At 44.0% G+C, this 27,701-nt stretch overlaps 1 protein-coding gene across 1 annotated transcript; it reads left to right on the plus strand.

Annotated features, from left to right (window-relative positions):
* The first annotated feature begins 221 nt into the window (after nucleotides 1-221).
* ZRSR2 (zinc finger CCCH-type, RNA binding motif and serine/arginine rich 2) lies at nucleotides 222-27,665 on the plus strand. Its single transcript, XM_066356638.1, has 11 exons — nucleotides 222-723; nucleotides 1,135-1,214; nucleotides 5,852-5,936; nucleotides 10,091-10,199; nucleotides 10,405-10,491; nucleotides 13,440-13,478; nucleotides 14,082-14,200; nucleotides 19,753-19,966; nucleotides 22,390-22,445; nucleotides 23,343-23,452; nucleotides 26,584-27,665. Exons 1-11 carry the CDS (start codon nucleotides 683-685, stop codon nucleotides 27,153-27,155), a joined length of 1,512 nt encoding a protein of 503 aa, XP_066212735.1. The 5' UTR covers nucleotides 222-682; the 3' UTR covers nucleotides 27,156-27,665.
* Nucleotides 27,666-27,701: the final 36 nt, after the last annotated feature.

Raw genomic sequence — 27,701 nt, forward strand, 5'->3', positions numbered from 1 at the left:
GAGCCTGGGGAGGGCGGGGAGCCTGGGGAGGGCGGGGAGCCTGGGGAGGGCGGGGAGCCTGGGGAGGGCGGGGAGCCTGGGGAGGGCGGGGAGCCTGGGGAGGGCGGGGAGCCTGGGGAGGGCGGGGAGCCTGGGGAGGGCGGGGAGCCTGGGGAGGGCGGGGAGCCTGGGGAGGGCGGGCTGGGAAGCGGGGCGGGCTGCTCCGCGGGCAGTGAGGGTTCGCGAGCGGGCGAGGAGAAGAGAGGGAGCCCTGTGGCTTTAACCTCCACTGTGGTGTAGAGTAGTGGGAAAGCGCAAGGAGGGAAGAAATACTGCCAGGGCGGGATAGAAATTTTCGAGAAGGAACATTTTTGTGCGTGGTTTCGACAGGCAAGGCATCAGAGGAAACCCTTCTATTTCCGGTCTTCGGTCCGCGGGGGCGGAGGCGCGCCCTCCCACCCTTGCGAGAGACCGCGCGGCGCCTGCGCGCAGCTGTACACACACTCTCTCACTGTGTCTGTCTGTCTGTCTCTCTCTCTCTCTCCTCGCTCTCTCTCTCTCTCTCTCTCTCCTCTCTCTCCCCTCTCTCCCCTCTCTCCCCTCTCTCTCCTCTCTCTCTCTCACGCTCTCTCTCTCTCTCACGCTCTCTCTCTTAAGCCCGCCTTTTCCGGCCGGCCCTTGTGGGCGTGGTGGCGCGGGCAAGATGGCGGCGCCCGGCACGGCGGTTCTTCCGGAGAAACCGAGGTAAGAGGGGCTGAGGGAGATCGGCCGGCCGGCCTGGAGAAGGGACGCCGCGGGCCGATCCTGGGCGTGGAGGTGGTGCGAGCAGGAGGGCAGGGGAGCTAGGCCCAGCAAGCGAGAGAGCGCGGCAGCCCGAGCCGCTCCCGGGATGCGATCCGGACTGTCACGGACGTCCGCAGGCTTACGGAGGTGAGGAGGGGAACAGGTGGCGGGCCTCGGGACGCCTGCCATCTGGGCGTGGAGGGGCGAGGGGTGATGGTCAATGCCTGTTCTGTGATCAAAACACGGGGAGCAAGATTTCGGTCCGAGCACCCGAGCGGTTTTCTGCCACTGGGGACGGAGGGGAGGGGAGTTCAGGCAGACGGCGCTCCAGGGGCGGCCGCCGACGCCGGACTGCTTGTCTCCTTCTTCCAGCCACAAGAAGTACAGGGCCGCCCTGAAGAAGGAGAAGCGAAGGAAACGTCGGCAGGAGCTCGCCAGACTGAGAGACTCAGGTAACGGGCTCCTCAGCCTTTTTCTGGGTCTGAGATTGCTCTGCCCACCCCCTTCCTAACTTGCCGCGGTCTCCGAAGGACACACGGTACTACTTACTGTATCTGAGAAGAGTTAGTGTCGCTGCTGCCTCCCGAGCAAAGTGATGTTAGACCCATGTCAGAAACCGTTACCGTATTAAACGGGGGAGAGTGGTGAACCATCACTCACTGATTATGTGTAACTATTGATGAATTATCTAATATTACAGGTACTAGCACATAATAAGTATTTGGTGAATATTTTTCTTTGCAAAACCAGTTGAGGATTTTAGACATTTTGCAAGTTTCTCTCAAACTTGAGTAAAAGACCCTTTGTTGACTCAAATTTTTATTAATACATTATTGAAATATATAAGCTTAAAAATAGTTACGAAACGTATGTAACTATAAAACAACGTATTTGCAGATGACAAGACCAAGTGAAATTACACATCCAGTAAAACATCCCATCTAGGTTTATGTGACGTTACTGATGATGGGAGACGTGCTCACAGCACGAATATGGTACTGACTAGAGTTGGAAATGCTGCTGCGACTATTGCCCTGTGCTTAGTTACCACTTTTTTTTTCTGTTAAAACATGTGGAACACTCATCTGGACTAGCTATGGTGTCATTTGTCTCTCACATGGCAGAATCTAACATTTCTATATTAAACCTGCCTGTTTAATATAATGAAATTAGTACTAGTAGCTTAGTTATAAAATTATCTTAATTTCATATATAATTATATAATTTTTTTTTTCTTTTAGCAAGAGAGAGATAGATAGGGACAGACAGGAAGGGAGCGAGATGAGAAGCATCAACTCATAGTTGTGGCTCCTTAGTTTGTTGATTGCTTCCTCATATGTGCCTTAACTAGAGGGCACCAGCCAAGCCAGTCACCCCTTGCTCAAGCCAGCGACCTTTGGTTTCAAGTCTGTAACCTTTGGGCTCAAGCCAGTGACCATGGGGTCACATCTATGATCCCATGCTCAAGCTGGCAACCCTGAGCTCGAGCTGGATGAACCCACGTTCAAGCCAGCAACCTCGAGCTTTTGAACCTGGGTTCTCGGCGTCCCAGGTTGACGCTCTAGTCACTGCACCACCTCCTGGTCAGGCTAAAAAATGTATTTATATATAACTGTAAATGCAGATGGAAGCTTTGAAAGCAGACTGAAGTACTTGGCTGCCATGGCTGCCGTCCAGAACATCCAGGATATGCTCAAGTTATCCTGACAATTCTTGAAGTTCCCAGACCATGGCCTCAAGTAAGCATGATTCTGAGGCCTTGAGAACCATAGCCTTCGAAGTTTTATTTACCATTGTAGTTGCCTAGTAATTATTTTAGTGGCATTGCTTGGAATATTTAGAATGGAAGGAGCAGGATGTTTAACTGCAACGTTTGTTAGCATCTCTCTCAATTTTTTTGATTCATTTGAAACTGGTCCACTAGTCCACTAGAGGCAGGCCAAAGCATCGAGGTAAAAAACCAAACAGATAGGGTAGGTTGCAGTTACTGGTACTCTCAGTGGTCCCCTCACCCCTCCAAGTTCTCAGCTACCTTTATTTGTTAACCTGTTTTCTTCTAACACTTTTTCCAACCTCTTTTTTTCTTTTCATTTTAAATTATGTCACTGTTGTTTGTATGGCATTGATTTCTTTCCCCTTTGACTTTACAAAGTGCATTTGGAGTGAGTTATTGTGGAAAGGCAAGTGTATCATGTCCTTTGGCAGGTTCGTCAGCTGGGAGATGCAAGTCATAGATCTCTTCAGGATTCTATGGCTAATGGCAGATCTAATATTTAAGCACTTGTCTCTGGATTACTGCTTCTATTTTTGTCCACTCCAACTCAATTCTTTACTTAGTGGTTCTTTGTGAATACAGTAGCCTACCAAACACTGCTGTTCATTATAGCACACGTTGGATGGGTAACCATTACCCCCAGAGAGCTAGAATATACAGATGTTCTAAAGAATTACTATCAAGAGTGAGTTCACAAATGATTGGTAGACATTTTTGGAATGTCAGCCTCTTGATTACAGGTAACCTCTCCTTATTTATTTATTTTTAACCTCTCTATTTTAAAAACATTATATATTTTTTTATTTATTGATTTTAGAGAGAGAGAGGAAGGGAGTGAGAGAGAAAGAGAGAGGAACAATAGATCTGCTCCTGTATGTGCCCCAACCAGGGACTGAACTGGCAACCTCTGCACTTTAGGATGATGTTCTAACCAACCAAGCTATCCAGCCATGGCTCTCTTAATTTTACTTATTTTCATTTATTTGTTTATTATTTTTAGTTTTTAATTTTTGTAGTCAGAAGCAGGGAGGCAGAGAGACAGACTCCTGTATGTGCCTGACTGGGATCCACCCGGCATGCCCACCAGGGGGCGATGCTCTGCCCGTTTGCGGCTGTTGCTTCCTTGCAACCAGAGCCACTCTAGCACCTGAGGCAGAGGCCACGGAGCCATCCTCAGCACCCAGGCCAACTCGCTCTAATGGAGCCTTGGCTGTGGGAGGGGAAGAGAGAGACAGAGAGGAAGGAGAGGGGGAGCGGTGGAGAAGCAGATGGGTGCCTCTCCTGTGTGCCCTGGCTGGGAATTGAACTCAGGACTTCCACAAGCCGGACTGATGCTCTACTACTGAGCCAACCAGCCAGGGTTTTTACTGACTTTTTAAATCTTAGTTGTTGAAAAATAAAATTTAGTTGCTTAAGAAAAGTAAATGATGGCCCTGCCAGTGGCTCAGTGGATAGAGCGTTGGCCCAGCATATGGACATCGGGTTTGATTGCTAGTCAGGGCACACCGGAGGAGTGACCATCGGCTTCTTTGCTCCTCCTTCTCACCTTCTCCCTCTCTTCCCCACTTACAGCCAGTTGCTTGATTGGTTCGAGCTTCGGCCTGGGGCATTGAGGATAGTTTGGCTGGTTTGAACTCCAGCCTCAGGCACTAAGGATAGCTTGGTTGATTCGAGAATAGGTTTCAGATGGGGTTGCCTGGTGGATCCTGGTCAGGGCGCATGCAGGAGTCTGTTTATCTTTCCTCTGCTCACTAAAAGAAAATAAATAAAAAATAAAGTAAATTATCTAGAATGAAGTGAGCCTTTGGTTAGACCTAAATTCAATATATGTGACAGACACAAAATCTTTCTTTAAGCCTGAGATTCCCTGTTATATTTCTTTAAGATCTCTTTAGTTTTCCTCATTTATTCCCTCAAATTTAATTCTGAGTAGGAAAGGATTTGTGTTTCCTATATTAAAATTTGTTTTCCCATGTTTTTATTTTGAAAACGTCTCAATGTACAAAAGGTTGAAAAAAATACTACCAGAAACATCCATGAACTGTTCACCTAGAAATGCCCATTGCTAACATTTTGCCTTACTTTCGTTCTCTATAGGTACATATGTGCACAGTTTTTCTGAATCCTTTGCATGTCAGTTGCTGATAATCATGACCACTCACCCCTAAATACTTTAGCCTGCATCTCCTAAGAATAAGGACCACAATATTAAACTTTCACTCAAGTAAAGGAGCAAAAATTGAATATGATATATAGGCCATATTTAAATCTTGCTAAACCAAGAGTGATTATTTTGAAAAGGCCTGCATTTTGGATTAGTTTATTTTCTCCTCATTAGCTTCAGGTTACACTCTTTTATTTATTTACTTTTAAGTGAGAATAGGGAAGAGAGAGAGGAGACAGACTCCTGCATGCACCCTGACCGGAATCCACCTGGCAACCCCCATCTGAGGCCGATATTCTGCCCATCTGGGGCCACTGGCCACCGAGCTATTTTTAGTGCCTGAGGTGGAGGCTACACGGAGCCATCTTCAGCGCCTGGGCCAATGCACTAGAACCAATCGAGCCATGGCTACAGGAGAGAAAGAGAGAATGAGAGAGCGAAGGGGGAGAGAAGTAGGTGGTCGCTTCTCCTGTGTACCCTGACCGGGAATCGAACCTGGGACATCTACACACTGGGTTCTGCCACTGAGCCAACCGGCCAGGGCCAGGTTACACTCTTTATGTCAAATTACTACAAAGCTGAATACCTTTCATTGCATACATTGTGGGAGAGAGGGGCATATAATGTCAAGTGGTTCCACTCATAGGATGCTAAGTGTGGTCAGTGTTACCAATCAGATGGCTCCACGGTAAAGAATGAACGTCCTGTAATTGGTACTCATTTGTTCTAATATTTTGAGATGGTGTAAATAAAGATCCTATCCCCAGCAAGCTTTCATCCAATTTCTTTAGCATCTTTGTCTATAGTTGCAAAGTAACGGCTTTTCTAATTGTCTTTCTACATTTTTTAGTCACCATTCTTCTGCAAAAATAGATGTTTCTTCCCACCCCACCACCACCACCTTTTTGAGTATCACTGTGGAACCATCAATTCAATTTCGACATTTAATGTGTTATCAACTACGAGTAGTGTTCCTTTTTAATGTTCACATTGTTTCACATATGGGTAGTTGGAGAATTATTATTAGGAAGTTTTAAGAACAGGATCATACCATAAGTGTAAAGATTAAAGAATGTATATTTTTCTCCTGAATTATTGACTGAGGTTTTGTAATACTCAGATGGTTTAATAAAACATTGAAATTCCCTCAGGATTCTCACCGAGGACGGAGGAGGCAGAGGAGGAAACTGTTGTTGAACAACAAGAAGAAGAAGAGACGCTGTTGGAGATAGAGAGGTCAGCACTGACTGAAGCACTTCTCGTGAAGCCGGTTATTTCAGTTGAATATTGGGTCTTTACTATTGAATACCGGTCGGTCTTCTTTATAAAACCTTGTCCAAAACAGGTCTTATTAAATACCCTGGATAACCTGTTTAAGTCTCTAGTGGACAGAGACTAAAACTAGATGTTGTTTTTCTAAATGGGAATCTTTTTTACTGTTGGTGCTAAATCATAAATATTTTTGAAAAAAAAAGCCAAGTAATTAAGAAGTGTAGAAAGTGAAAGGACTTTTAATGAACTCAACATACCCAAAGGTAGTCACTGTTGAGAGTGTAAGAAAGTAGCCTGACCTGTGGTGGCACAGTGGATAGAGTGTCTACCTGGAACGCTGCAGACACTGGGTTCAAAGCTCAAGGTCTTCAGCTTGAGTGCAGGGTCGCTGGCTAGGTTGCCTGTCAGTTCCCTGGTCAAGGAAGGCACAGATGAGAAGCAATCAATGCACAACTAAGTAGAACAAGTTGATGCTTCTCTTTCCCCTTCCCTTCTCCCCATCCCTTCTTCCCTCTCCCCCTCCACCTCCCTCTCTCTTTCCCTCTCTCTCCCTTTCCCTCTCCCCCTCCCCGTCCTCCCTTCTCCCCCTCTCTTCTCCCTCTCCCCTCCCCCTCTCTTCTCCCTCTGCCCCTCTCTTCTCCCTCTTCCCCTCCCCCTCCCTTCTTCCCTCTCCCCCTCCACCTCACTCTCTCTTTCCCTCTCTCTCCCTTTCCCTCTCCCCCTCCCCCTCCCTTCTCCCTTCTCCCCCTCTCTTCTCCCTCTCCCCCTCCCCCTCCCTTCTTCCCTCTCCCTCTCCACCTCCCTCTCTCTTTCCCTCTCTCTCCCTTTCCCTCTCCCCGTCCCCCTCCCTTCTCCCTTCTCCCCCTCTCTTCTCCCTCTCCCCCTCCCCCTCCCTTCTCCTTTCTCCCCCTCTCTTCTCCCTCTCCCTCTCCCCCTCCCTTCTCCCTCTGCCCCTCCTCCTCCCTCTCTCTCTCCCTCTCTCTCCCTCTCCCCCTCCTGCTCCCCCTCCCTCTTTCCTCCCCCTCCTCCTCCCTCTCTCCCTCTCCCTCTCCCCCTCCCCCTCCTGCTCCCCCTCCCCCTACCTCTCTCTCTCCCTCTCTCTCCCTCTCCCCCTCCTGCTCCCCCTCCTCCTCCCTCTCTCTCTCCCTCTCTCTCCCTCTCCCCCTCCTGCTCCCCCTCCCTCTTTCCTCCCCCTCCTCCTCCCTCTCTCTCTCCCTCTCTCCCTCTCCCTTCCTTCTCCCTTCTCCCCCTCCCCCTACCTCTCTCTCTCCCTCTCCCTCCCCCCCTTCCCCTTCTTCTCCCTTCTCCTTCTCTCCCTCCCTTCTCTCTCCCCCTCCCCCTCCCAAGTATAAGAAAGGAGATGTACTGTATATGTATATTTCTCTAATATAATGATATTTATACATATTTTTCTTTTTTGTTTTAATTTATATTTACTGATTTTAGAGAGAGAGAGAGGCACTGACATCAATGTGTTGTTCCACTTATTTATGCATTCACTGGTTGACTCCTGTATGTGCCCTGACTGGGGCTCAAGCCCACAACCTTGGTGTAATGGGACATCGCTCTAACTGACTGAGCTACCTAGTCAGGGCTATGCATATTTTTTCTATAAATTGTTTTATTTGCTAAATATATAGGCTATTTATTTCAGTATTGATACAGAGATCTAATTCAACCATTTTAATAGCAATTTAGGTTACTCACTATTAAATAACATATACTTACTATGTACTATTACTTTACATGCAGGTTTTTTACTATTATATAAAAAGTTGCAATGACCATCCGTGACTGTATATCCTTGGTAATTGTCCCATTATTTCCTTAGGAAAATGCCTGGAAATGAAGTGATTGGGATCGAAGGATAAATACATGTACAGTGCAGCTGGGCAGTGGGAAGGGCACCCCTGTTTGCTGCACTCTAGCACCTGCAGTAGTCAGTCAGCTGGGCAGTGGGAAGGGCACCTCAGTTTGCACTCTAGCACCTGCAGTAGTCAGTCAGCTGGGCAGTGGGAAGGGCACCCCTGTTTGCACTCTAGCACCTGCAGTAGTCAGTCAAACGTACATTTCTTGATCAGTGGGCTGAGTGTCTGTTTAGGCATTTCGTTACCTATTTGTAGATTGCTTACGTCTTGCATCGTTCTCTTTGGGGATTTTTTGTTTGTTTAAGCAGTGTTACTTGATTAAGGATATAAGCTCTTTATCTGTTATATATGTGCTGTATATTTTTTCTCATTTGTCATCCGCCCTACCTTGGCTTACAGCAATTAAATGTTCATGCTGTCAGCTTTCATCATGGTATCTGTTGTTTGTGTCTGACTTAAAAAGGCCTCCCCCATCCCAAGATGACAGAAATATTCTGGGTTTTTTCTCTCATTCTATTTCAGGAGGTAGTTTTTATTTATTTGTTTGTTTGTTTAAGTTAAACACAGTAATGCGAATGTGCTTAATGCTACTTACTTGTATACTTAAAAAGGATTAAAATGGTAAATTTTACAGTATGTATTTTTATATTCTACCAAAGTAAAAAGTAAACATTTCTTGAAAGGAGAAAGAATTTTATAGACACTCTCTAGCTATTTGGTGTGTTCACTGGAAATATTGCTTCTTTTCTTAGAATGAATTCCTGTTATCTACCTAAGCACATAAATAGGTGAAATCATCAAAGTGCCAGAAGGAAAAGCATGGAATAGTGATTGAGACACGGAGCGGCCCAGCCAGCTCTGCAGTCCAACTAGATGTTGGAGATACCGTTTTAAGATAACATCACTGTTTATAATGCGTGATTTTAAAAAAATCAACTAGACACCTGCTAATTTGTTTTTGTAACTTCTTGTCATCTTTCTTGACAATTTTTGGCCCTACTACCTACTAGTTGTGCTCAAGATGCTTAAGCTCTCTCCGCTTCAGTTTCCTTGCCTGAAATATGGAGATGAAGTCAATCATAGTACTTAGCTCTAGACTACTTAGGTGAGGTGGGAAGTGCAGTCCTTGACAGTGTTAGCAGATAGGAGGTGCCGTGATAACTCGGCTGCTGCTGCTTATACATTTTTGTTATGATGTTGTTACACAGATGATGCTTGAACAGTGTGAGGGTTGAGGGCACTGACTTCCTGCAGTCAAAAATTCATGTACAACTTTTGACATTTGCAATGTGCCAGTCTCTACTATAGCTAAAGGACATGTTCCTGGAATCTGCAGTTGGCACTGGAATATATTTTCCCCGTAGAGTATTTGAAATTGTGGTTAGGTCCCCAGTGAGACATAAAACCTTATTTCAGTTCTAATGTCGCTGAAGAGATGTAGAACAGTTCTCATATTTCATTTCCCATTTCCAGACTCAGTGGGGGAAATGCAATCTAGGTTCTAAACACCTGATTGGATAATAAACTTTTGAACTGTAACCCATCTTTAAATTAGAAACTTGTAATACTAGATGTTGGAGATACCGTTTTAAGATAACATCACTGTTTATAATGCGTGATTTTAAAAAAATCAACTAGACACCTGCTAATTTGTTTTTGTAACTTCTTGTCATCTTTCTTGAAACCTGTAGTTTTCTTTATTTTAAAGACATGATCATGATATAGTTTTATTTTCATTTCAACAATTTCAGCGCTTGGAGCAAACCACAGGCATCTCTTGAACTGTAGGGCAGCAGTCTCAAGGTTTACGGCAGAAGATGCCAGTTTTCCCCAGTGCTGCAGTCCTGCTATTGCCACTTAAAATGCACAGGATAGAAAGGGCAAGACTTTCTGAATGTGAAAAGCTAGATGTGGCTTTGAAACTTGTTACTCATTTTATTGGCACCTAAACATCCCTATGGTCAGCCTCCAGGGAAAGTTGTGGTGTCACTGCTTTATGTAAAAGATATGACAGTGCGAAATGTAGAAGGAACGATTTTAAACCGTTATCCTCTGGGAAGGTAGCTCCTGAAACGTACTGCTTCTCTCAGTTACTCGCGTCTTCCGACCCTGTTACTCTCACTTAACTGCGGACTAGCAAATGCCTGGCAGGAGAGTGGAATCATTCCCGACATGTCATTTTTACTAGTGTGTGTGTATTTGTCGATTAATGCCCATTTCTTTTATTTGATTATGTTATCACACTGATAGGCAAAGATTACATGAGGAGTGGTTGCAGCGGGAGTGGAAGGCACAAGAAGAATTCAGAATAAAGAAGGAAAGACAAGAGACGGCTCGGAAGCGGCAAGCGGAACAGGAGGTACAGTATTAACCAGATAACTGCTTGACCAGTTAGTTAGCCACAACTCATTAAGAGTTATATAGCTCGAACTTAAAAAGATCCTATTCTCCATTTTACCAGTGTTAGTAAAGCTTTTCATTTATTTGCCCCCCCATATATTAAATGTTTTAAAAAGTGAGTCTGAAAAAATATTGCTTTTCCTTCTTTTTCTCCCCCTGTAAAGAGAAAGTTAAAGGAAGAATGGGAAGAACAGCAGAAGAAGGAGAAAGAAGAAGAGAAGCAGAAGCTACAAGAGAAGAGAGAGAGAGAGGTGATTTCTGTCACAGGAGGATAAACGCACTGCGTGTCCTCTTAGTGAGCGGATGAGGCCAATGATGGGGTTGAGCACACGCTATAGGCCTAGCAGGGCCTGCCTGCCAGTTTCCCCTTCACAAAGAGCCATGTTTTCAGTAAAGTAGACACTGGAGTTTCCTTCTGGTGCTCTTCTCATCTGTGCATTGGTGGATACCTGAATTAATATTTTCTTCAGCTCTACCCCTCTTACCCTTTTATGCTGGGGATTGGCAAACTTTAAAGGGCCAGAGCATAAATATTTTCAGTCCATATGGTCTCTGTTGCAAACACCCAGCTCTGGCCATGTGCTGTGAAAGTAGCCCTAGATCATCTGTAAATGAATGCTTGTGTCTGTGTTCCAATAAAACTTTATTGTTTTATTTATAAAAACTGGCAGTGGGCCCTGCTTTATACTATGTACCACTCTAGAACAAATGGTGTTTTTCTGAGGTTCTATTGTATATGGGTTGATTTAGTTAGAGAAAAATATTTTGTATAGTTTCCACATTTACTTAATATATAAGAGAGTTAACTATTTATGACATGTCAGCAAGAATTAGTTGATTGAAAGAAATCAGGAACTCGATTATTGAGGAATTAAGGGAGGTTTTTGTTATTAAACCTTGACTTTCTTTTCAACTTGAGCTATAACAATTGTAGCTAACACATAGTTGCTCATTTAAAAACAATCTCTAAGGTTATCTGTACATATCTCCGTATCTTCAGGATTCTGAAAGATTGCTTTGATATGTCTTGTTGCTTTTCCTTAACAGTGTATTTATTGCAAAGATGTCAAAGTTCATCTTCCCTTGAATCATTCATCAGGATGTATCTTTTTTGTAATAATGCTGAGTTTAAATAGCATAAAATTAGGTAGTTAACCATTTTATCTCAGGAAAAATGCATTTATTTCCATCCTTGTCAAGATGTGGTAGAAGCGGTCTTTAGGACCGTTGTCCTTTGTGTCTGAGGCCCTCAGTCAGTTCCAGTGCCAGTTGTTTTAGACACCCTTACTTGAGCACTGCTCTCCAGATAAGGCAAGACTGGGCTAGGTTTTTAGGGGCACAACGATTGTTTTGAATTTGTCCATTTTTTAATAGAGAGTAGTCAATTCCAATTTAGCAGTAGAATGTGCTTCAGTTGAAGCCTTTCTGCCATTAGATACAAGTTAAAGTTTCTTTTAAGAGCTAAAGCTTTCGTTTCAGAGGAAGTGTGATGAGACGTTAAGGAGAAGCGGGTAAAATGAGGTCGATTCTAAGCATATGTGAGGAGATATGCTATCTGTGTTTTTGCTTCAGGGGTCCCCAAACTTTTTACACGGGGCCAGTTCACTGTCCCTCAGACCATTGGAGGGCCGCCACATACAGTGCTCCTCTCACTGACTACCAATGAAAGAGGAGCCCCTTCCAGGAGTGTGGCCGGAGGGGGGGGGGGGCGGCGGATAAATGGCCTCAGGGGGCCGCATGTGGCCCGCGGGCCATAGTTTGGGGACGCCTGTCAGCTAGATATTCTCTACTGGATGGAGAAATAGCATCTGAAAAGACAGTCCCTTCTGTCATTGAGTTAGGTTTTTAGAGGGGAGCACCAGGTGATAAGTAAGCAAAAAAACAAACAAAAAAGCCCCAGTAAATCATTTTAAGTGCTGTAAGAGGCACTGGGGCATGGAAGCGCTTCTTTAGATTGCCTGGTCAAGGAAGACTTCTCCGAGGGTCCAGTGCATGAGCCGACACCTGTGTGCAGAGAGAAGGGAGAGGGGCCAGGCCCAGGGAAGAGGCTGAGCATGGAGCTGAAGGCAGGCCGGGTGCCTGAATCCTGGAGACCGAAGAGGAGAGGCGGGGAGGAAGTCAGGAGGGTGGGCAGGGGCACATCCCGTAAGGCCTCCTGGGTTGGAAGGAGGAGTTTGGGTTTTCTGTTAAATGTAATGGGAAGCCACTGAAGGATTTTTAAGCAGGAAGTGACTTAATCTAATTTATATCTTGAACAGATCATTCTTTTAACTTATGTATAAAGAACGAGGGCTCAGGTGGGGGATAGGGAGCCAGGCGAGCAAGCAGGCAGGAGTGGAAATGAGGTGACCGTCGGAAGGCAGCTGTTCCAGGTAGGACGTGGTGGTGGTCTGCATGAGGGCGGTGCTTGGTGCAGACAAGCCCACCAGCTTGCGGTGGGTTGAGGCTCAGGGAACAGGATTCTAGCAGGTAGAGGGAGAGGAAATGAAGGAAGGGGAGTTCAAGCCATACACTGTAGGTTTCCAGTTGGAAATGAAGTGTGGCTGCTAGAGGGCTGGTAAGGAAGAAGCGAGTTTTTGTTTGAACATTTAAGTTACCGAGGACCCTTACCTGACCAGGTGGAGTTAGCAAGTTAAGCAGCCAGACAGACAAATCTTTTATGTAATGCTTTAAGGGGCTAGGGAGGAGAAGTCTGTTAACCATAATTTCTAAACTTGTTTAAATGCCAGTGAGGTCAGATCTACTGGCGTATTGAAGGAGTTCTTTTGCCTTAGTGAAAAGTTTGAGATTTTACATGAATCCTAGTTACGACTGTTCATGTTATATTTTATCATCTGTTAAATGTTTATGGTGTTTCCAGTAGCATTGTGTGTTATAATATTTATAATACCTCATCATAAAAACTAGAACATGATATATATGCTCAAATATCCTAAATATGCCTGTTACTATTATAAGATGATATTCTCACTCTTATGCAATCCGAGCCATTAAATGTCCTGTTTGAATAAAAACTCAACTGTATTTCCTTTGAAGTCTTTCCAGAAGATCTGGGCTGTAGAAAATAAATTAGAAAATGAAGCTTTGTGTATGTGTGGGTTGTTTAAAAATTGTTACACATGAGGTTCTTAAGGAGAGAAACCAGATGGCACTTACCTGACTGCAGGTTTTCATTAGTCTGTGTTTGCACCATTTGTAGGAGGCTGTGCAGAAGATGCTGGAGCGGGCTGAAAATGAGGTATTTTCAAAACCTTTTGTGAAGAAATTGAGACTGATGTGCATTTCTTTAAAAACGATACTTCCAGCAACGTTAATTTTGCTGTTGGCTGTTTAGATCCTGTCTGAAATACCTGGGATCACTTTTGTGGCTCAGTGATTTATGCAGCAACAAGAACCACAAAAGTTATCGATCAACAAAGCAAATGTTATCGAATCACCCCTGTGGCCTGTAGTTGATTGTAGTCCATAATATACAGAGGACAACAGCACGCACTCTTACCTGTCCCCCCACGGACTGTTTAACCCGCTTCAGAGTACCTTGATTTGTCTCAGTGGTTCCCTAACAAGTCTTGTGACGTTTTCAGTGTGGATGGACAAAGGGCCACCTTGGTGACTGCTTCTGGTTGCGGTCGTGATCCCTGATAATGAGCAATGACCGGGAGCCAAGCTCATGTCTCAGCACAATTGTTTGTCAAGTCTCAGTTGTGTGTTACAACTTAAGTGTGTATATTCTTAGAAGAACCCACCTTTATTTTTTGACCAAAATATTTGAATACATTTTAAACATTTAATTCTTCATAGATTTTTACACCACCAGTAAAGTCATGGTTATTTTCAACAGTTGGAAAATGTTGCCACATGGCAAAACCCAGAACCACCTACGGACTTAAGAATAATGGAGAAAGATCGAGCTAATTGTCCATTCTACAGTAAAACGGGAGCTTGCAGATTTGGAGATAGGTAACTAATTTTGCTTTACTGTATTAGAATTAAGTGCCTCGAAATGTTGAGGTTTGGGGTTGTTTTTGGGGGGTGACTCAGGCTTGAGTGTGAGGTGTTCACAGTCAGGCATCAGCTCTGCCCAGTTCCCTGGCTGTTGGTTCTCTGCTCCCCCCACCCCCACCATCCTGTTTGGGGGTGCTCTTGTGCATTCTTTCCACAGCTTTATGAAGACCTTTTGCTTTTTGTTTGCTTCCGGTACTCACATTAGCCCACGTGGGACAACTTGGATGGGGATATCATCTATTTCAAGAGATCGGAGCAGCCTGGCTTTATGGTTTGAATGGCAAACACTGTGCACAAAAGAGGCTTTTAAAAATGGGCATGCCTACAGGGATAACTGAGAAAGACAGACCCAAGTGAGTGGGGGAGCAGTGCTCTGCCTCACCCTTCTGTCTGCTCCGGTTCGGTTCGGGAGCAGGCACCTGGTTCCGAGACTGGCTTCAGTGGCTGTCCCTCTGGAAAAGTTCCTTACGATCTCTGTTTGCTCATTTGCAGAATGCGGGTTACAATAAATAGTACCCCCTTGCCCTGGCTGGTTAGAGCGTAGTTGTGAGGCTCAAAAGTTGTGGGTTTGAGTCAGAGCACACACAGGAATAAGTCAATGTTTCACCCTCCCCCTCTCCTTCCCCCTCCCCCTCCCCTTCCTCCTTCTCTCCCCTCCCTCTCCCCCTCCTCCTCTCCTTCTTTGCCTTCCTCTCCCTCCTCTCCTTCCTCTTCCTCTTCTTCCTCTTCTTCCTCTCCTACCCCTCCTTCCCCCTCTCCCCCTCTCACACTCTCCCCTTTTCCCTCTCCCTCTCCCGTTCTCTCCCTCTCTCCTTTCTTCTCACTCTAAAATCAGTAAATAAAGTTTTAAGAAGTAGTCCCCCCTTAGAAGGGGCTCGGGAGGCTGCGCTGAGCGCCTGCAGGGAAAGCAGGCCGAGCAGTGCCCGGCGGAGGGCAGGCACTCAGAGTCTGTGTCACTGTGGCCCGAATTCTCTGACACACTGATTCTGTGCCTCTTTTGCATCAGTGTTTTTGAAACGAGATCCATGTAGAAAACTGTTGATATCTTCATTTATTTAGCAAATATTTATTTATACCTACAATATGCCAGGCAATGGTAATTATTATAATTTGGCCTGTTTATGAATGAATAACTCAGGTAAATAATTCATAATGGTGAAGGAATCCATCCGAAGCAAAATCTGATTATTACTATGTATTCTGCAGAATAAAAGGTCTAATCATATCTCATTGTCCTATTAATTGTAAAAAGGGGTATGAATAGGCAGTTTCACAGGTGTCAATGAGAAACTGTTGTCTCTCGTGTTTATCTTATTTGTAAAATTATCCATGTCATTAGTTCATTTCCTTTTTGCAAACATGAACCTTCTCTATTTTTTTTCTTTTTAAATTTAAGCCTTACAGTTTTTAAGAACAGTGGTCCTCAACCCTGGATGTACAGTAGAGTCACCCAGAAAGCTTTAAACAAAATTTATGTCCTACCTCAAACTGAGTAAATAAGAGTCTGCGACTTGGGGAGCCTTGTGTTTGAAATGTCATCAGGTGTTTCTAATGTGCCCCAGAATTGAGAGACACTAATGTAGGGTGTGTAACTGCTATTATACATATTTTCAAATAGGATTATGTATATGTGCCCAGGAGATCTAAGAAAGGACTCACAAGATTTGATCAACAGTGAAAGCTTCCTCTTGGGGAACTGGGAACTAATAAAACTTTATTTCCCTTTGTAGTTTTGCAAGTCTTTTCCAAATGTATGCTCAGTTTCATCAAGAAATAGTAATAGTGATTGATGTAAAACACCCCTCACCAAAGAACAAAAATGTATAGTGATTTCCTTTGAAAGACAACTGAGGCTCGATATGAGTTCACATTTGTGTGGGTAGTTGAACCACATTGCATTTAAGGTTTCCCACTGCAGGATTCCTCATTGATGATATCTAACATTTCCTTGAATTTTAGGTCTTGTGGTCATCTGCTTCTGGATTCTCCTTCTGTTGGACAGAAGGCAGAAGGGGAGATGTCCTAAACAGTTTCAGGGAAGTTTAGATGTCCTAAACAGTTTCAGGGAATCAGTTGACAGTGATTATTTGTGGAACAGGGAATGGCCTGTCAGGCTCTCAAAACTCACCTGAGAGTCATTTCAAAGAAATACTGACAGTGGTTAGATTAGTTTGTGAATATTTCTTTTTTTTTTTTTTTTTTTTGTATTTTTCTGAAGCTGGAAACGGGGAGAGACAGTCAGACAGACTCCCGCATGCGCCCAACCGGGATCCACCCAGCACACCCACCAGGGGCGATGCTCTGCCCACCAGGGGGCGATGCTCTGCCCCTCCGGGGCGTCACTCTGCCGCAACCAGAGCCACTCTAGTGCCTGGGGCAGAGGCCAAGGAGCCATCCCCAGCGCCCGGGCCATCTTTGCTCCAATGGAGCCTTGGCTGCGGGAGGGGAAGAGAGAGACAGAGAGGAAGGAGGGGGGGGTGGAGAAGCAAATGGGCGCTTCTCCTATGTGCCCTGGCCAGGAATCGAACCCGGGTCCCCCACACGCCAGGCCGACGCTCTACCGCTGAGCCAACCGGCCAGGGCCTGTGAATATTTCTTAATATTTTGATAGGCATATGAAATGTCACCATCAAAGCTATCAAAAAGTAGGAGGGTGATTTGGATATTTCCATTGTTCAAGGGACAAGTTGTGAAGTCAAATTATATGAAGTTAGCAGTTTAAAAATCTAGCACTAACCTTCAGACAAAACACTGTGCCCCCTTTGCACTTAGCCACCGGGACGCCCTCCACATCACACAGCTGTTCTTTTCTGTCGAGGCTTGTCACATCACCAAACGCTTCCACAGCCTAAGGACTTCTTTGCTGGGTTGTTTTTGTAATTGGTAGAGTTCAATTCTAGTACCTTTCTGGAACTGATATTTTTTGGAGTCACAGCTTTAAGGGGAGTTATTGTTTTCTCCCAAAAGGACATAATTACTGATGAAAACTAAAACTTATTTACTGGAGTAATTATTTATAGCTCACCTATTTCCAGAAGTGATTTAAAGAAAACTCAGTCTTCTGCAGTGAGTTTAATAAAATAAAAGAAATTGCAATCAAGGGTGGGAGGAGAGAGTGGGCTGTGAATATGCAGTGCGTTGGGCCCTCAATCGGAATCCTTCCCAGGCGGGTGATGAACTATATAGTTCTCACCAAAAAGGAAGAATGAGCGATATCTCTGGAAAGACAGAGAATTTCCTGATATCAGATTCAAAATGTTTCTGCCATGAAATACTATATAAAGATATTGAGTTGGAAGGTTGACTTTGATAAATGTTTTGTTAACAGTTGCATATGTAATTTTCATGAGAATGTTTCTTACAGAGACCTTCAATAAATGTTTGCAGCCTAACTGCAGTCTGTGTGTGTGTGTGAGAGGGAGAGAGGGAGAGAGAGAGAGGAAGAGAGGACAATAGTGGTGGGCACCTGGTGTGTTCCCGTGAACAGAGAAAAAGAGGTGGGAGCCGGTTTGCTTTACCTGAGGGGACATTTGGAGACCCACACCATTTTTGGCTATCCTTGGGGTGGTAAGGTAATGTTTAAGAATGTAATCTCGTGGCAGTGTTACTTGATTCAAGTATCTGAGTAATGGGTACATAGCATGTCCTAAACAAGGGTTTCTCAAACATGGTTGACCTTCAGGACCAGGTGCGGAGTTACTTTGAAAATATAGGTCCCCCACTTTTTGAGCTCTAAACAGATGGTCTGGGGAAGTGGTCGGCAAACTCATTAGTCAACAGAGCCAAATATCAACAGTACAATGATTGAAATTTCTTTTGGGAGCCAAATTTTTTAAACTTAAACTATATAGGTAGGTACATTGTTATTAACTTGCTTAGGGTACTCCTGAGCTGGCCAAAGAGCTGCGTGTGGCTTGCGAGCCGCGGTGTGCCGACCACTGGGACTCTGGGGCATGACGTAAGAAATCTTAGTTTTCCCTGCATGATTTTTAGACTCACACAGGCTTGGTTCCACAGCATTAGCTTGCCTTCCCAACTCTCTCTTGTCTTAGCTGACTTTCTGGTAGGAGTTGTAGGGCTGGCCTTGACTGTACTCGGATTGTATGGCCTGTCTGCAGGCCAAGGGGGAATTTTCCCTCGATGGGAACTCTGATTCTGTTCCAGAACTCACAAATGCTCATTTGACACCCTAGCAACTAGAGCCAGTTCCATTTAGATGTAATAAGCCTGTGGGTGGAGTGGTAACCTTGTTCAATTGGTTTCTTGTGTAATTCTCTGCATACGCTTCATGCTTGTAAAATTCTGATTCGCTGCCAGTCCTGCCAACCAGGATGGATCCTCGCTCTCGTTCTGTCAGTAACTGTACTTGGGAAGCCGGATCGCATCACAGGGTCCCTAACTGAAGAATCTAGGAGACTCCTTTGGAAAATAGAGAGTTTCACATTAACGAGCACTGATTGCACGTTTCTGAGCTGGGCACTGTGTGGGGGCATTCTGTGTGCAGTTATCCCACTATAGTTCTCACTAGATAGTGTACAGATTTGTATTACAACATGGAAAGTGAGTATGAATTAAACATTTAGTCACTTCAGGGCTCTTATTTTTGCCAGCATGTGCTTAGGTTTTCAACAGTTTTTTTTCCTATGTTCTGGGGATATTTTTCCCCCCTAAAAATTCTGTCCTAATCAATTTTTTAAACTAGAAACCTAATCAGGAGAATTTTGATAATTTGGAATCTTGAACCACATATATTCCCCCTCATTTTATTTTAGGAGAAGGGGTAAAATAAGAAAATTAAACCCCAAATATTTTTTTTAAATTACTCAGGGATGGCCTGGTTCAGTTTACACTGTGAAAAGAAAATTGTTCTTCGTAATGGTTAGCCTCCTTCAATTAAATAAAAATCAATTACATACCATCCTATATAATGAACGGACCATAGAGCACTGTAGGTTAACTCAGATCCATTGGGTCCTCTTACCTACCAGCCATGTGACTTGGGTAAGTGTGCTGCTCTAGGCCTCAACTTCCTTCTTTGCGAAGTGGGGGATATACTAGCCCCAGCTGTCTTAACGAGTTGCAAGGATCAGAGTTCAAAATATGCAAATGTCATGAAAGCTATGAAATGCTATGCGTGTATGAGATCGAAATACTCTTAGCTGGAAACTCTTAGATTGCCCTATTCTCTGAGCACAGGCTTAGTTGAAGATTGTATAGAACCAGGACTGTAACGCTCTCACCTTCCTCCAGTGTCTCACGTAGGGTATCTGAATGGGAAATGAACGTGGAGGTAATTGCCAACTTGACACTTGAATGAGGGTCAATATATTGGTCAGCCTTAGAACAGTTTTTCTTAAGTGTTGAAATTTGATGTCTGATTGGATTTCATTATCTTACAATTAAGTCGAAACAACCAAGTTACTTACATCTCTATCTTTAAAGCAAACTCTTTATGTGTCATTTCTAACTACTGAACTATTGAATTTAAATGTTTCTCTCATATGCAGGTGTTCACGCAAACACAATTTCCCGACGTCCAGCCCCACCCTTCTTATCCGAAGCATGTTTACGACTTTTGGAATGGAGCAGTGCAGAAGGGACGACTACGACCCCGATGCCAGCCTGGAGTACAGTGAAGAGGAGACCTACCAGCAGTTCCTGGACTTCTATGAGGATGTGCTCCCTGAGTTCAAGAATGTGGGGAAGGTGATCCAGTTCAAGGTGGGCATGCGCAGTGAGCCTGAAGGAGGGGATTGGTACACACCCCACTGAAGTCCCCGGTGGGACGACAGAGCTAGGGCACAGGCCTTCTGCCTCGGTGGGGGCGTGTGTGGCGGTGCAATGCCTGGCACGGTGTTGGCCACCCAGGCACTTGGTGAACGGTACTTCCTTCTCTTGGTAGAGGTACTGCATGAACTCAGGTACTAGCATGAAAGTTCCAGGGCACCAGGGACTAGACAGGAAAGGCTCTCTCATCTTTTCAGTGCCTTTGTGGTCTAACCCTGCCGGTGAATAGCTGCGGAAGGTCGCTATGGACAGCTCTCCCAGCTCTCGGGTGGAGACCGCCCATGACGGAGAATGCCCTCCCTCCCTCTGCTGTGGGTCTCCCCTAGGGCTGCTTGTACACAGTGTAACGCCCCTCCAACTTCACTTACTCCACTTAAGAAGCTTGTTGTTATGGCGTTGCAGTGTTTTGCCTAGTGCCATCCTAGGTGCGTGTACTTCTTCTGGAGCTGCCCTAGAATTGACATCATGAGTCCTTTTTTTTTACATTGTTTCTTTTTGTCATTGGATAATTTTCAATACTGAACATACAATTCCCAAAGTCATGGTTTGTGGTGCCCCATATGGGATAAAAAAGAGGCATTCAGGTTGCACAGAATTATTCTACCACACTCCTTGAGGTACGCGTACAGTCAGATGTGATAACCACTGCTCGCAGGACCCAGTAGTTGAGTCCTAGCACAGTGATGCCACCTACTTTGTGATTTGATCAGATCCAATCCTGAATGATTCTGTTATATAAGAGCAAGGAACATGTCTGATAATTTGCGAAAGCATGGGAGTAGAGCTGTTTTCAGCTCGGTGGAAGTTACACTTGGAACAGCTAAGAACAGAGCAAGTGCTAACCAGTAGCACTCATGAAATTCAAGGCTATCCTTCTTTCTACCAATTTCAAGATTACAAAAATATATTTTTAAAATTTCTTTCCCCCTTGCCTTTTATTTCTGATGTATATGCCTTACTGTCTTCATACTCTGCCTGGCCACATGCAGTGGCGCCACATTAGTGTGATTTGAATAGGCCTGCATTCTGGAACATGTCACCTTACCTCTCCAGGCCTGCCCTCATCCTGAAAGTGAGGGGGTTTCACAACATCAGCAATTTCCCTCGCAGGCCCCTGCATTATACTGCTTCATGAAGTTAGTAGTGGGGCCACTTCCAAAACTGCAGGCCAGTTAGTGGAAATCACCATTACCTGCGATAGGCCACCTGCTAACCACTAACCACGATGTATTTTTTTCTTTTGTTTAGAATCCTGTCACCCAAGCTTAAGCTAATCACATTGGTAGTTATAAATGGAAAGCTCTTTGTTTAGGACATTTTTAGAAGGAAAATTTCCAAAACACCAAATTTATCATGGAAAATTAATAACGGGTACTTGGAAACCACTGGCTTCAGTGATCTCTGAGGTGCCTGGCATAGCTGACCTGGCCTTCTGGAGTGTAAACTTTTGGTTCATATGGATGCTGCTGCTTTTGGGGGTATGTGTGACCGTGTATGTGTGTATGTGTATTTATGTTTGGAATGTAAAGGCTACGCCCAGCCTCGGGATAGCGCTTATGTATGGGATGGAACAGCGAGCATAGGATGGAAGAGCTTCAACTGGATCTTTAATGTTTTCTGTATTTCAACATTCTCAGTCTAAAAGGAAAATGTTCATGTTAGGGCTGGGTGGGGTATAGAGAAGCTGATTCCTGTTCTCTGCATTTTTATGCATATGTAGAACAGTTCGTATCTGGGGGGGAAAGGAGCTTCATGAACAGGGATCAGATATTTGAGGCCTGTAATACCGCTGTGTGCTGAAGTATACCTTAAATCAGGGGTCCCCAAACTACGGCCCGCGGGCCACATGCGGCCCCCTGAGGCCATTTATCCGGCCCCCCGCTGCACTTCCGGAAGGGGCACCTCTTTCATTGGTGGTCAGTGAGAGGAGCACATTGACCATCTCATTAGCCAAAAGCAGGTCCATAGTTCCCATTGAAATACTGGTCAGTTTGTTGATTTAAATTTACTTGTTCTTTATTTTAAATATTGTATTTGTTCCTTTTTTTTTTTTTTTTTTTACTTTAAAATAAGATATGTGCAGTATGCATAGGGATTTGTTCATAGTTTTTTTTTATAGTCCGGCCCTCCAACGGTCTGAGGGACAGTGAACTGGCCCCCTGTGTAAAAAGTTTGGGGACCCCTGCCTTAAATAGACATGAGAGTGGGGTAGTGCCTCGATTTTGGAATCTAGATCATAACTACTTTTGGTAGTGTTGAAATGAACAAAGTGCATTGATGACTGAAGGGCTTCTTTTCCTTGTTTTTTTAATTTTATTATTTTTTTTATAATGAGAGAATTCTTTATTGCTCCATAGGTCAGTTGCAACTTGGAACCTCACCTAAGGGGCAATGTATATGTTCAATACCAATCGTAAGTATTCAGAACATAAAATGTCTTCCTATTTTGTCACAGTGTGATGTTGTGATTGTGTGCATGTCTGAGATTCTTTCCACTGAACATACAGCTTTCATGGTATTTGTAAAATGTAAATATTAAGAGCTGATATAGAAATAAAGAACGGATTTGAGAATAATACCTTTGGATTTCATTCTTTCTATAATTACATAGTTTTGAATCTTTTATATAAAGTTATTTTTTACTTAAATAATTTTAATAATTAAAATGCAAATTGAAAGGGAGAACTAGAAGAGATAATAGAAAAGTATAAATCAAAAGAGCCAGCAGTTGGAGCAGCAGGTAATCTGAGCGTGCAGTTAGTGTATCATTTCTGCTCATTAAGCCTGGGCCGTGCGTGGCTAATACGTTAATTAACCATTGGAAGAAGAACAGCAGTCTGAGCTGAGAAACAGTGAGCTCGACAGTGGAAAATGCTTCTGCATTTTTAATGGTCCAATCTTTTGGTTTAAGAACCTTACCTGTGATTGTCATCCTTTCAGATGTTCCTAAGATTAGTGCAACGTCACTCTCTTTCGACTGTAGAAGTACATTAAAGAAAGAAAATTTCCTCTCTTCCAGTTAATAATACCTGGGATAAAAACAGCAGTTGATTGGGGGCAGGTGTGGGGAGAAGGTTGGACTCAAACCAGTTTCCATGCATCAGAACCTCACAGAGGGTTAGTAAAAAGGGTTCCTGAGTAAATCGTGAGTTTCAGGAGCTGAAGGTTCTAATGAGTAGTCCCTCAGTAATACAAAAGCAGTGAGCTTGGTGGTCCGACAATCAACCAATAAAAGGGTTAATGAACAACAGGGTTAATCTACGTACTGGAGCGTTACTGTAAAGTTTATCCTTTAATTTGTGGTTTAAAGGGAAGAAGAGTGCCAGGCGGCCCTTTCTCTGTTTAACGGAAGATGGTATGCAGGACGGCAGCTTCAGTGCGAATTCTGCCCCGTGACCCGATGGAAAATGGCAATTTGTGGTAAAATACAACATGATGATTTTCCCCCAGTTGTCCCACTGGTACATAAAGGGACATTCTTAGTGAAAAACAATCCTTTGAAGAGGTGAAGCATAGCTTTCACCTGCCACAGTAGATGAGCCAAGATCATTACATAAATCAGTGCTTTTCAACCGCTGGTCCATGCACCTGTCCGCTGGAAATTTTGCACCGGTCCATGAAAGAGTTATCGACCCCGATATTGTATGAAGATTATAGATCCAATATCTTAGTCGAATTTGCTTATGTTCATGGTGATTTCTGCCTTAGTGGTCCCTGAAACCTATGTTCACCAGTCCCCAAGTATAAAAAGGTTGAAAACCCCTGATAGAAAGGACATGACATTTTACCTCTGTAACAGACCTTGCGGGTCTCCATGCATGAGACAATTGAGGTCACAATGTATTGGTGACAGAGTTTGGGCTAGAATTGGGTCTTCTCATCCTGTCCTGGGCTCTGTGTCTGATCCTATAGGAAGCCTGAGAAACCACCTTGGCGTGTCCCAGTTTCAGAGATGTTTGCTATTCATTCACTCCCCTCACGTGAGCTATATTGTTTTCCCCATCTTTATTCCTAATCGATCTCTGCCACCTAAAACATTATCTGTACATTCCCTGCCTTACTTGAAATACATGTTTTTGTGTCGTAGTTGATTCTAGCTGTAGGATGTGGTTGAGGGTGCAATTAGACTGACTCATCGGCAGTGGCCCCAAATCAGGAAATGAGTCAGTCCTTTGAGTAGCCAGCAAGTTTCATGGCCTTTTCTTTTTGATTTCTATTGGATGGGCTTAGCCAAACTTACTGCTAGGGTACCGGAAGCAAAGAGATGGAGCTCTCTATGCCTTAGGGGAGCACATCCCTGACCCTTTACTTTTCTTTGCTTCACACTTGCCTGCTTATCACCTCCTATTTAAACATCTGTAATTTATAAAGTCTGAATCTTTGGCAACCTTATCTTAATGGATGCTGTCACTTAAATACCATGTATTGAAAAGAATAGAAAAAGATTTTGAAATTCCTTGCTTTGGAAAACCAGAAGAACCCTTACCCCTTACTTTATCGTCAAAGGCTTGGAGGCTGGAAGAAGTGGAATTGTTTTCTCCATGAAGGTGGTCACTTTTGTCAGTTCCTGGCAATCCAGTATGATTTCAGTGAGATGCCTCTGAGTGTGGCTTTGACCCCCCCCTCCCCAAAGCAGGAGACTAGGTCACCTTTTTTTCCCCCTCAAAATAACATCTTGGTTATTTTTCGTAGTAACTAATGATGCTGAGCATTTTTTTATGTCCTTGTTATCGGCCATTTGTGTATCTTTGGAGAGATGTCTATTCAGATCTTTTGGCCATTTTTAATGAGGCTAAATGTCTTTTTATTATTGAGTTTTAGGAGTTCATGATTTATTCTATAGACAAGTCCCTTTGCAAATATTTTCTCCCATTATATGTTTTGTCTTTTCACTTTGATGGTTTCCTTTGAAAACAGAAGTTTTTATTTGATGAAGCTCCGTATATCTGTTTTTTTCTGTTTTTGCTTGTGCTTTTGTTGTCATATTTAACAATCTGTTGCTTAGTCGAATGTCATAAATATTTTACTTGTATGTTTGCTTCAGAGTTTTAGTTTCATGTCTTACATTTAGGACTGATCCATTTTGACTTTCTTTTTGTATATAGTCTGTGGTATAGAGCTATTTCTCTTTTAACTGTTTTACATATTTGGGGAATCGACTGCTTTTTTTTGAGAGAGAGACAGGACTGGAGAGAGGGTGAGAAGCAGTAGCTCCTAGTTGCTTTCACTTTAATTGTATATTGATTGCTTCTCATTTGTGCTTGACTGGGGCTGAGCCAGTGTCCTCTTGGCTCACGCCGTTGACCTTCGGCTTTTCACTCTGGCAGGCTTTGGGGTCATGTGGACCATGATTCCCCATGCCCACCTCAAGCCGACAACCCTGACTAACAAGCCTGTGCTCAGAGCCGGTGTCCTCAGTGTTCCGGGCTCGCACTTGATCCACTGCGCCACCACCGGACAGGCGGGAAATTACTGCTTTTAAAAAAGTTTGAAAACCCCAAAAGGATCTTTAAGTTGTTCAAATACAGTGTGTCCGTGAAGTCATGGTGCACTTTTGACCGGTCACAGGAAAGCAACAAAAGGATAGATATGTGGAATCTGCACCAAATAAAAGGAAAACTCTCCCAGTTTCATACCTATTCAGTGCAGTTCGATGTGGGCTCACGCACAGATTTTTTAGGGCTCCATAGGTAGCTATCCTGTATAGCCTCTACAGACTCGTCACTGACTGATGGCCTACCAGAACGGGGTTTCTCCACCAAACTGCCGGTTTCCTTCAACTGCTTATCCCTCCGAGTTATGTTATTCCTATGTGGGGGTGCTTCGTTATAAATGCGCCGATATTCACGTTGCACTTTGGTCACAGATTTGAATTTAGCGAGCCACAGAACACACTGAACTTTCCTCTGTACCGTCCACATCTCGACTGGCACGGCTGTGGACTGCTCCACTGTATACACAGTATTACGTCATCATCTGCACATGCGCACATGCTGCCACATCATCCTACAGAAACTGGGAGGGTTTTCCTTTTATTTGGTGCAGATGTCACATTTCTATTGTCTTTTGTTGCTTTCCTGTGACTGGTCAAAAGTGCACCATGACTTTACGGACACACTGCAGATTTCACCCTTGAAAATAATCAATATTAAAAGAACTTTGTAAATTTAAAACCATTAGGCTAATGTTTACCATTTTCTTCTTGAAGTATTAAGTAGGGATCTACATTGTCAATGAGTGTGATGGTGAAACCCTAGAAAAAATTGTGGTCACTGCGTGTTCAGTCGCACTCCACAATGTAATCTAGTACAGGAACGGGGTATCCTGGCTAACTCAGGCTTCTGATTTGTTAACTTTTCACGGTGCCATTATTAGAGCACTTGAACATATTTAAAATTCTGCGAACCAAAACTGTGACATCAATTTATATAAGCCCTTTTTAAATAATACACAGAAGACAACAGTTCTGTCACCCCAAACATGAGAAATGTGATTTCTAAGAAGGCTGAAGTGCCAACAATAAATGATACTTTCTCACTGTGCCACTGCAGGCTTATTTGAAATACAACAGTGCCCAAGGGGAAAGCACTGCAACTTTCTTCATGTGTTCAGAAATCCCAACAATGAATTCTGGGAAGCGAACAGGGACATCTACCTCTCTCCAGACCGGTCCGGCTCTTCCTTTGGGAAGAGCTCAGATAGGAGAGAGCGGCTGGGACACCATGACGAGTACCACGGCAGACGCAGGAGGAGGAGAAGCCCCAGTCTGTCTCGCTCCTACAAACGGAACGGGGAGACAGAGAGGAGAAAGAAGAGTAGCCACAGGGGGAAGAAATCTCACAAACACAGGGCAAAAAGTCGTGAGAGGCACACTTCTCGAAGTAGAGAAAGAAAAAGGGACCGCAGCAGGGGCCGGCGCAGCCAGAGCAGGAGCCGCCAGAGCTGGAGCCGGAGCAGGAGCCGGAGCCGAAGCCGGAGCAGGAGCAGGAGCAGGAGCCGGAGCCGAAGCCGGAGCGGAAGCGGAAGCCGGAGCCGAAGTCGGAGCCCCTCTAGGTCCAGGAGTCATGGCGGGAGGAGGTCAGGTAGTAGGGACAGAACTATTCATAGTCCCAAATCCAAATAAGTCAGTCTTGTTTTCAAATGATTGCATACCTTATTTATTATGGTCGCTACATACCTGGATAAGAGGGTTCTGAGTTTAAATGGGTTAGCAGGTCTGGCAGAACCTTATGTCATCTCGAACTCTATTTAAAAATACTTAACTAGTTTCAACCTAATAAATACAGTTTAAAAAAAAAAACCTTACTCTCTGATCATTTTTATGTGCCTGTTTTAGAAAACCTAAAATGTGTAAATATCTATGAATATTACTTGTAATCCTAACCCTTAAAGATAACCAGTTAACACTGGAGCATTACTTTAGTCTATTTTCGTGTTATGGGTGTGTACACATTTTTTACACAAAGACCATATATGGCTGCAGTCGAATGTGCTTTTTTTCCACACAAAACATTGTCATATTTCTTCAAGCTGTGTTCTTAATGTTATTTTACTTACTGAATAGTGTGGATCTATCAAATTATTCATCTATATCCCTCTTGTGATTCGATTTTAACTTTTACACTATTAAAGAATCCTGTGCTATAAATGAACAATCCTGTGGTGGATT

This window comes from Saccopteryx leptura, chromosome X, assembly GCF_036850995.1.
Source record: "Saccopteryx leptura isolate mSacLep1 chromosome X, mSacLep1_pri_phased_curated, whole genome shotgun sequence".
Classification (NCBI taxonomy): domain Eukaryota; kingdom Metazoa; phylum Chordata; class Mammalia; order Chiroptera; family Emballonuridae; genus Saccopteryx; species Saccopteryx leptura.

Bases quoted from the DNA above. Each gene is read 5' to 3' on its own strand.
- ZRSR2 (XM_066356638.1), top strand. From the start codon at position 683: ATGGCGGCGCCCGGCACGGCGGTTCTTCCGGAGAAACCGAG. The intron at 5,937-10,090 runs GTCAGCACTGAC...TCACACTGATAG, and splicing joins ACGCTGTTGGAGATAGAGAG to GCAAAGATTACATGAGGAGT. The intron at 13,479-14,081 runs GTATTTTCAAAA...TATTTTCAACAG, and splicing joins TGGAGCGGGCTGAAAATGAG to TTGGAAAATGTTGCCACATG.